This window comes from Anser brachyrhynchus, assembly GCF_964034855.1.
Source record: "Anser brachyrhynchus genome assembly, chromosome: 5".
Classification (NCBI taxonomy): Eukaryota; Metazoa; Chordata; class Aves; order Anseriformes; family Anatidae; genus Anser; species Anser brachyrhynchus.
This window is the reverse complement of record NC_137699.1, coordinates 44,982,654-44,993,316: the sequence shown is the minus strand read 5'-3', so window position 1 is coordinate 44,993,316 and position 10,663 is coordinate 44,982,654. Positions and strand designations below refer to the sequence as shown.

The following is a 10,663-nucleotide window of genomic DNA, read 5'->3' as shown; positions in this document are numbered from 1 at the left end:
GTATTTATTCCCTCCAGAAGCTATCAGCGCCTTTTCTGATGGGAAGCTGGAAATCCTGCTAAAATTATTACTACAGAATATCATATATCCTTGGCTTTTCAGTTAGAAAACATCTGAAACATGAGGTTATAAACCCTCTAAAACTTATTTTTCTAGTCCTTGCTGTAGCATATTCTGTTTGTTCTTTTTCCCTATTTTTTTCCTTCTAGGCTTAGCAAAAGGAAGAAAAAGGTCCTACACATTGTGTTATATCAAAAATTCTTTCTTCCCTCAGTTTGGAATTGTAACCTCTGTTTCAAAGAATGTTCTCTATACCTAGAAAAATGTTCATATAAGTGTCAATATATGTAACTATATATTAGTACTAAAACATTGTCTTCATTTAATTCCTTTAAAAACTCACCCACTGCCTTTTTTCCAGTTCTTGAAAGCACAGCAGTGACTTGGATAGGACAGATCAGCTCGCATTAGTTGAAGAAAAATCTTTACCGCTGGTAATTTCTTTAAAGTCCACGTGTTTTTGGCCATTAGTTCTTTAAGGCTTTCCAGTCCTTTGGCTGGAAGACTAACAATCTCTGTTCTGGAGATATCCCTAGGTAAAGGAAGAAACAGACAAACTTCAGAAAATTAAGTACTGGATCTGAAATTTCAGATTCTTACAGTGATTTATGAATTTCATAGAATTCTACAGCAAAAATCAAATCCAGGGGAGGTGGGGATTTAGCAAGCTGCACGGGTATTTTCCAGCATATTCTTAGGAACTAAATAAACCCTAACTTGACACCAGGGACTGATTCAATCAATTCACAGGCTCAGATTCAACTAACAGTTTAGCATATAAATAACTTTATGTACAAGAACGCTTCCATTTCCTTCATTAGGAATACTGTTTATACCTTCCAGGAATGTACACATGCTGTCAGTATGTTTCAAAGATTTATTATATCACTTTGCTAGGTTCTGATGCCATTCAAATTCAAGTACAAAATTAATTCCTTCTATGATTTTCTCTGTGTTTTAAAGTTATTTTTAATGTCTCGGAGAATAGACATGATGAAGAAATATTAGGACTTTCAAAATTACACCTCTAGAGCCAACCATGTAATGCATGTACAAAAACAAAGTTCTAAAAATTCTTCGATGAAACTGGATCTTCCACTGGAAAAGCTATTTTCTTTTGGGCTTAGACTCATTTTAACCTATTGGGATACTTCAAGAGATAGCACTATAATTGCTAAAACAATGTTCTTCATAACCTTAATTAAGTTTCTCTACCTTGGTGTATCAGAAAATTTAGTATGTTTGATGCTTTCTATTTTCTGATTTCAGCTCAGCAGTTGCATTGCCCAGTTTTTGGATTTCCTTTAGAACTACCAGGTGCATGCCAGCTGATCCTGCTAGTGTTTTCCATTCATCTGTTTGCTTTGTCCCTAAACCTCTCTGTAAAGAAATAAATCAGTAAAAAAAGTTTAAAGTGTAGGAGGAACACTAAGCTCTTGCATCATAAACACCCACGTTAATAAATAGTTCAGCTTTTTTCTATGCATTGTTTTCCAAGAGTGCTGTTCTTGTCACTGTCTTTTACCCACTCTGGCTGGTTTCTTGTGTCTAGAAGAAAATTATTACTAATTATATTCTTTAAATAAATTACTTCTCAATCTCTTGGTTTTACTCTGCCTTATTTTTTTCTTTGGTTTTGCTAGTGTTTGTTTATAATTAAGTTAGAAATTGCTTCCACTGTTTGAAGGAGGGCTTTTTACTTCTAATAGCTTCTTTGCTATCATACATATTCAAATATGTCACAAGTAGTTGATTTCAGTAACATCAACTTCTTTTTTGTTCTCTCAGATCGTTTTTGGTAGATTGTACATGTTTCTGCTAAGCCCTTGAGATGGGTCTTAGAACAGTCTGAATGCTGCCTACTGTCATTTTATCTTTTGTTGAATCCAGAGATCATCCAGTTTGACCTCCATCTTCAAAGCAGGGTCATCTAGAGACAGTTGCTCAGAGCTAGGTCCTGTTGAGTTTTCAGTATCTCAAGAAATGGATACTCTACAACCTCTCTGGGTAGCTTGTTCCAGCATTTGACTACCTGCACAGTAAGGATTTTTTTTTTTTTATGTTGAACTGGACTTTTCTGTATTTCAGTTTGTGCTTTTTTGCCTCTTCTCCTGTTACTGCGTACCACTGAGGAGAGTCTGGATCCATCTTCCCAGCTCCTTCCCCACCTTCCAACTATTTACAGACATTGCTAAGTTTTCCTTGAGTCTTCTCCAGGCTAAGCATTCCCAGCTCTCTCACCTTTTTCATGAATGACAGATGCTCTAATCCCTTATTAACTTAGTTACCTTTACCTTTTTATTCTTCACTAGTTTCCTCATTTTATGTAGACCACCTTCTGAAGCAAAACATCTTGTTTATGCAGATCTTGGACTAGACCTTACTAAGACATAGCTGGCTGTTTGGCAACCCCTATCAAGTACTCACGGTGGTGGCAGCTACCTGCAGGAAGGTACCATGGTTAAATGTCATGTGATGGGAAATGCTAATGCTTTTTGGAAGGGAAGTGACACATCACAAACTCTTGGGAGTTCTTTGAAGGTATTCTCACACAAACATAGGGAGAAACGTGATGCTCTTTGTGCAATGAACTTTTTTTTTCTCAAAAGCCTTGACAGTTAGATACCAATTGCAGTTGAGGTAACTAAGATGTGATGTGACAAGAGGAATCTCTCTCATGGATTAATAAAAAATTTAAAAGTACGGGAGTAGCTTGGTACCTTGTGAGAAGTATTCATACTAGGATAAGAACAGAAAATGAACTGGTATCAGAATATACACGTCATCATAGCAGAGGCCCACAGAAGCTAAGTTAGTGCTGGTAATACTGAAATATTCATAAACAGTCTGAAAAGAGAATGAGTAGAAGCAATGAAGTTTGTTCCTGCTACAAAATAATACAGAGTAGTGAAAGCTAAAGCTGACTGAAAAGGAGCAGAAGGATCCTGTAATGCTAAGTGACTGAGTGGTAAAATAATAGATGTGATTCAATGCTGATGAACGTAAAGTGTGCTTAGGAAAAGCAATCTTAACAGTACGTAGATGACAATGAGGTTTAATTTACCTATCACTCTGGAAACATCTTGGAGTCCTCACTGTAAATGTCATCTCAGTGAATTTCAGTAACGTTGAAGGGCCATAGAATGCTAAGGATTTTTAGGAATGAAGGAGAAAATAGAACAGAAAAAAATCACTGTAAATCTAACGTGACTACATCTTAAATACTGTATGCAGTTCTGTAAATACTACATGTATTTCACAGTGTGTAAATAAAGTAGAAAAGCATAGAAAGCCACAGCAAGGATGATCAGAAGTATCAAATACTTCCTCTATGAAGTAATAAGGAGTAGATAGAGAAACTTGATTAAGAAGGCTCAGAAGTCTGGAAGTTTCCTGGGTCCCCAGTTAGGGAAGTCCCTAAACTACTGGTACTGTGTCTGCCACCGAGAGGTCTTATCACCTGTCTGTACCACTGCTGTTGCAAATGGAAAACCCTCTTGGGAGCCTGGTGATAATTTGTCCTCCTGTGGAAGGTAACGTTGTAGTTACCCTACCTAAGCCCACGCTTTGTTAGCAGAGTGTGTCAACTGGCCAGAGGAAAAATGTGGGCTTGGTCGAGATTTTTTTTACCTTACCAATCCAGTATTGAAGATTATACGTTCAGATTCTCAAACAACTTCAAACAGCTCAGCAGCTGTCTTGAAACTAGAAAGCAGAGGGATTGGAAAGTTTTTTAATAATAACTATTAATCTTCAGAGCAATGTGAATCCAAGAAGTCAGAGTTATCAGGCAGATAATTGAATCTGTATCTGTATTAATATAGAAGACAAATTTTCTTAAATGTTTTTCTTCTGTTTCACTGTATGATCAGCCCTTATTCTGGGCTGCTCCGAAAAATGGGAAGTGACTGCAGTTATGACAGCCTCACTAATATGTATTTACATAGATAACTAAGACATTATTAAAACACAGCAATGTGTACAACACACAGAGTATCCTGCTACTACTGCTAGGTTGTAGCTGGCTCAAAGACACACAAGAGAATATACAAGAGGTCTGATAGACTCAGCAAGAGCATATGTCACAAAATTAAGTGACTATAGAAGAGGTTGGGCAAGAAAACTGAGACAATGAATGATAATGAGTCAGGAAGGAAACGGTCAAATTAGCAGAAGAGGTGTGCTGCCTCCAACTTAGCTGTGTGTAGTCCCAGGATAGGAAGGTAGCCAATGAGCCACCAATTCTTGAAATGTTGGGAAGATCAGTGGAAGCACAGGCCTGTCAGTCTGATGTCTGCACTGGGCTTTTTCCTAGAAATTCTAGCAAAAAGTCCAGTTAATGAAGATAGGGGTTAATGTGATATACCTGAGGGAAGTCAGCATGTAAAGGGCTTTTGTAAAGTCCTGCTGTAGAAAGAAATCTCTCTGAGCATTGTAAGAAAAAATTGCTCTTAGAGTCTCTTAGGACTTCCACAAGGCCTTTGACAAACCGCCACCAAAGGCTAATAATAATAAATAATAAAGCAACCACCAAGCAGCCTTATGTGAGACACCAAATGTTCAGGGTTATGTTGAAGTGCTGGAAAAATTTCCTGCTAGCCCAGATCCGGACCAGACTTCAGCATTTAGCTGGGATATAGAGCTGCTCAGGTAACTGAAAGTGGTCGATCTTCAGTAGTACAGAGCTCTGCACTGTGGAGTGTAGAAGTAACCAAAGTGCACTCACCCACTTCTAAAACCGTGGCTTGTTAGCAGTTTCTTTTTTCCTCATGATTTCTTATAAATCTCAAGACATTTCTGGGTAATGTCTCGACATTTCTAAGGTAAGCTGTTGCTTAACTTACATGAAATTTGCACGTTAGATTGAACATTGCAGAGACGTGGATGAGCTTCAGAGGAATATGAGAGTAAAACATAGCTTATGACCTAGGAGATGTTTTCTGAATGAACTGTATGTATGATACAAGTATTAAATCTGGGCAGCTAAATATTTGTCTTATATTTTTTTCTGGATTATTATTTTTGGACTATTTCTTTATGAAGTTCAGAACTAGATGTAATGGGTAATAGCTTTTTTCAATAACCTTTTTCACAGCCAGAAGTGTGGTTGTAGTATGAAATCAAATGATAAGAAGAATTTAAAAGGTTGAGAAAATGAGACTGAATACGTAGTAGCACAATTAAGAATTTTTACCTAATCACACATACATTTCTGAGTATTGCAGTACTATAATAGTTTAAAAAGCACAAGATATATAACAGATGGGCTTAGACTCCTCATATTATTTCTGTTTACTGAAATAGTCTTTGAATCGACAAATTCGCACTGTTTGATTAGCAGAATGTGGGGTGTTCCCGTTCCTTGGAGACTTGCTTGTGCTCAGTGGCAGGAACAGAGTGGAACCTCCAAAGGCAGGACTGTTTCCTAGACTGGGAAGTAATATTTTAAAGAATGCTCCTGCTTTCTAAAGATGATGAATTGCCCACATGTATCCTATGCGACTGTTAGTAATGTTTTGAATATGGGCTGCATGTTTTGTGAAAGCCAGTTGCACAATAAGCCTGATTGTATGTTTATATTTTTGTTGTATTTTACTGATTTTGTGTTCTAGGCAGCAGCTCTTCTTGATGTATTTTAGTAAATCAGGTCCACTGAATCTCTGAATACTAGCCAAGAATTTGTTTTCAGGTGAAGAGCAGTATAGTGTCATTATGCTGCTAAAATAGTTTTCCAAAGGCAGCAATCTATGTATACATCTGAATGTTCAGCAGTGACAGAGTAATCAGAATGACTGGCATGTGTTCTGTCTTCAGTGATCCTACTCCTCACTTCCTCTGCTTCTGCAAACTGCAAATACGTGAAAAAAGTACCTAAATTTTAATATCTACTTAAATATACCTCCTAACTAGGGGGGTCTGAGAGCATGCCCAAACTCATGTAACATATCTAAACAAAGATAATTCTTTGTGGCTAAAGATTTTCCATTGGCTTTCTTTAAAGTTAAAATGGAAGAAAATTTCCCTATTAGGGTAGATCCAAGGTAATTATTTTGATCTTTTAAGTTGCTGTTGCTGTTGAAATCCTGATCAGGAAAAAAAGCAGTAAACAGTAGATCTGTGGCACAGATATTCGTTCCATCAACCACAAATTCTCTCACTTCAGGAGTGTATAAAAGACACTCCAGAGATGATGAGTTCTGACAGCTTGGTAGGGAGGCAAGGCAGAAAGACAATCTCATTTTTGAGCTCCACAGATGCTCCCATTTTTTATTTCTAATACTGCTACCATTGTAGGCAATGCCCTTCATTGCCCCAGGAAAAGGAATATTTATCTTCTGGCAATCATTTTCCATGGAGGTATTTTTCAAGAGGAAAGAGTATTTAAGTGGAACTTTTTTCTTGAGGAAGATCCAGTGTCCACAAATTCCCATGCCAGCTAACGAAGCTAACAACAGCGAGATGCCTGAACCAAAAATGACTTAATTTATTTATTAAAGTAAGCCAAGTCATTTACACTACCCAAGTGGCATATGGAACAGCCATATTGGTCAGACTTCTGAGGCTATTATGCAAGTTAACAAATCTCTCATCTCTCTATAATTAACTCACTAACGTTAGTCTTGATGGTACAGCGGGGTTGTGTAATAAAGTGCTGATTGCAAGCACATTTCTGTCCCCCGTGGGACATGTTACTGGCCCTCAATATGACACAATGATAAATCGCAGTGTTTCACTCAGTTCTCATCCATTTTGACTTCAGCCTTCTTAAGGAAGCGCATAAGTGGGAGTTACAGAAACTTTAACTACTTAAGAAACTACTTAAAGAAACTACTTTAAGTAGTTTCTGAATATCAAATAAGAGATCTGTGGAGGTGGAAGGATTCTGCTGTAAATTGGTTTTGGAAGATATCTGCTTTATAACAAACTCTTCCTGCATAACACATGCAGAATAATTCCTGGTTATTCACAGATAATAGAAGTCTCTAAAATTGCTACTACAATTCCATTAAAATTAAATTAAAAATTAATACTCTGTTGCACTTTTCATAAGATCTTTAGCTTAGTACTAGTAAATCAAAAGATTGTGATGCGAAATACTCTTTTTTTAATCACTGTTGATATACTGATGGTTGTATGCTATCTTATACCTTCTGCCTTTGAGAATAATACCTCTCTCTGTAATCAGGGAGTGTAGTGATAGGACAAGAAGCAACAGCTTTAAAGTAAAAGAGGGTAGGTTTAGATTAGATATAAGGAAGAAATTCTTCACTCAGAGGGTGATGAGGCACTGGAACAAGTTGCCCAGAGAAGCTGTGAATGCCTCATCCCTGGAAGTGTTCAAGACCAGGCTGGATGGGGCTTTGAGCAACCTGATCTAGTGGGAGGTATCCCTGCGCATGGGGTTGGAACTAGATGATCTTTAAGGTCCCTTCCAACACAAACCATTCTATGATTCTATAATATCACTGTAGTATCACATCCCTCTTTAATTATAAATAGTATTGTGGCTATAGTCTATCATTCTAATGGGAGATAGATAACCGGCTGTTAAGATTGCAGATGTAAAACATGCCCTGAGATGGAGGATCTGTGACAGCTGGGCTAGCACAATAATTACAGAAGATTAGAAAATTTTCAAGTCACTTGAGAAATCTGTCTCAAAAAGAGAGGGTGAGAAGGCAGTTTTCTGCAGTTGCGTATGTGGTATATCATGGGAAGTGATCTCTAGCCCCTGACACAAGAGGTTTGTGTAGCTTACATACATCAGCATACAGTATATTATTAACCCACGACCCTTTGCAGCATGTCATCACTTGTACACCTCTCTGGCATAACAATGACAGTGCTGCTCTAAATGCCCACAGTAACTCCAGGAGTCAATATCTGCAGCTGCAAGCTCTCACCTCCCTTTTTTTTCTTTTCCCATTCCTAGGAGGAGCTTTTCAACCCTTTGTGCCACCTGTAGTCCCAGAGGGAAGATGTGCAGTGAGCTGTATGAGACCTCAAACATAGCATGAGAGTGCGACTTGTTTTGAGACTGTACATTGCATGTGACAAAGTAGTATCATAATGAAAATACGGTGTCTAGGTAACGTCAAATGAAAAATGTATTTCTGGTCAGGTACAAAACAAGAAAGGGATTTTTTGTTGCCATGTGCAATATTAAGAAGAAGACCTCATCAGCCAACTAGTAATGAAAATAGTGGCTGACTCAGCACCAACACAGCCCCTGCTAGTTCTACTACCATGACCACCTCAGTTCAGGGGTGGGTGGCCTGAGCCTTCCTGGAAGGTAGAAGGCAGTCCAACCAGCAGGGAGGCAGAGGAGCAATCGCCTTCTCTGGGAGACAGCTACCAACCCAGGTTCCCTGAGCAGGAAGTTTAACAGCCGCTTTGTGAGCTTTTTCAGTGTTCCCTCCTGATCTGTTGCCTTCTGATTCCAGAGTACCCTCTTTTGCTCTGCCTAAATGGGCAGTTTTCCTCCTCAATTCCTGATCTCAATTGTACTCTTTTTGGCCGGAATATGTAACTTTTAGGAACCAGTCGGAAAACACAACCTCCTCGTTGTTGTCTTAGGATTTGTCCACTCTTGGCATAACCAAAGTTTAGCCCTCAGGTGATTCAGTGACAGGATAAAAAAAGTAAGCAAAAAAGTACTGTCTTTGACAGTATTTTGAGAATCACAGTGCAGTGTGTTACTGCCTTTACTTATTCTCATACCTACCTGTATCCCAAGGACTTTGCAAGTTAAAATAAAAAGGGTTGGACTAGATTCCTCCCTTTGCAGGCTCCCTTGAGAGAAGCACCGGCTGACATGGCCCACCAGTTAGCAGATAGAGCTGCCACATTTGAGGTGAGAAGGTTGTGGCATAATGTTACCCCTATTGACCTATGTAGTCCTGCAGCACCTTTTTGCAGAGGGAAGGGGAGTGAAAGGAGTGAGAGGATGGGAGGAAGAGTTGGCCTGTGCGCCCTTATGAGCATGACTGTAGGCTTGGTGCTTCCTCTTTCTGATCTGCTGTGAAAGGGGGTAGCTGGTGATGCATTACGTGCCACTCGGAAAGTGAAGCAGACAAAATGTAATCCCTGTGTGACAGGAGTATTTTGGCATGATTTGTTGTTGGAATGACTCTGATTGTTATGGACTGCCCCTCCAGTGTCTAGTTATTTCGAGTATCTGCTTCAGAATTAGGAGTGCATGGTCTGTGCTTCTCCCTCTCCCCAAGCTGGTGAAAGGAAAACCTGATACTCACCAGAGCTTCTCTCAGACCCTGTTCCCTGCTAGCAACTCCAGTGGACCTTGTGGTAGAGAGTGATGTGGAAGAATAATGTGGCCCTGAAAGGTGGGCCCTCAGCCAGATTTTCCTCTTCATCCAACAAGGCCAAGTGATTTAGACAACTGAAGCAGAAGACAGGCTACCATCCACACACAGGTCTCACAATGCATCTGCATTTAGATGCAGGGAACAGAGAGAATCAGAGATTTGATAATGACCTCGCTATCAAAGGTCTGCTGCAACTTTGCACAGTAGGTACACAACTCTCCTTAGCATAAAGTGGTTATATCTGAAATGTCTGCATGTAGCTGGTAGCCAGCCTGATTTTCTGAAGTCAGCAAGATTCTGGGAGAAAAACATCTGTATTTTTTCATTACTATAGCTAATTACTAGGATTCCTTATGGAAACCACGCACCATTATGCTGATGTAAAGGTGCCATTCTGAAGAACAGAAAGTGAAACTGATTCTTACATGGAAGGAGCATTGCCAGCACCATCTGGTTTTGCAGTGGAGGAGGGAATCTCAGTTTTGGCACCTCAGTTCTCCCCGTGATTGGTTCTACATGCTATGTTAAATACTAAATGAACGGAGTCAGACAATATGGTTCTTCTTAAAGTTCTTAAAGTTGTTTGTGTCACGCCATATTGCCATTTCTAATTTTACTGGAGAGTTTTTGGAGGATTATGAAATAAGACTGGAAGCCGAGTTATGTGAGAAAGAAGAAAAGGCAGCACCAGAAGTAACTCTATTCTGTCTAAAATTCCTTTTTTTAAATCTGTTTCCATTTCCTTTACATACATGCTACTACAGTCCTTAGTTTTACAATTGTACTCCAGTTGTATAGTCAGGAGACAGACTGTAGCACAGAGTCTTTCAGAAGAAAAACCTGTAGGAACACTATTTCTAACAATAAATGAGTTCCCTAAAGAACAGCTTTCGCTGCTGATCATCTTTTTGTAAACATGCCATTCCCACTCTTGCTGCTGTACTGCTGATAACAGTTGGAAAGAAAGTACAACTGACATTGTATTATTTTTAAAGCTTTCTCTCCTTCCTTTTCTCATACTCACAGTAGAGTTGGTCCGCTGTGCACTCCCAGAAATGCATCTTCATTGATAACTTTCAGGTATTTGTTCTTGTGCAGATAGCTGCAGAAACAGACAAAACACAGGTATTTGGAAATAGTTATCCATGGGTTAAAGATCTTCAGTTTACTTGCCTAGCAGATTTACAAAAATAATACGTAAAGGGCCACCTTGTCCCAGTGTTGAGTTGAAGGTGCATGATTGAAGGCAGGTAATGCAGTGCTACTGAGAACTCAAA

General features: G+C 39.0%; 1 protein-coding gene across 13 annotated transcripts in view; it reads right to left on the bottom strand.

Annotated features, from left to right (window-relative positions):
* The window catches only part of TSHR (thyroid stimulating hormone receptor), a 75,656-nt gene that overhangs the window by 12,519 nt on the left and 52,474 nt on the right, over nt 1-10,663 (bottom strand). For all 13 annotated transcript variants that reach the window (XM_080593681.1, XM_080593685.1, XM_080593678.1 and 10 more), the window contains 2 exons: nt 10,411-10,488; nt 404-592 (listed from right to left, as the gene is read on the bottom strand). In XM_080593681.1, coding sequence (XP_080449807.1) covers nt 404-592; nt 10,411-10,488 — 267 coding nt within the window. The remainder of the gene's footprint in view (nt 1-403; nt 593-10,410; nt 10,489-10,663) is intronic.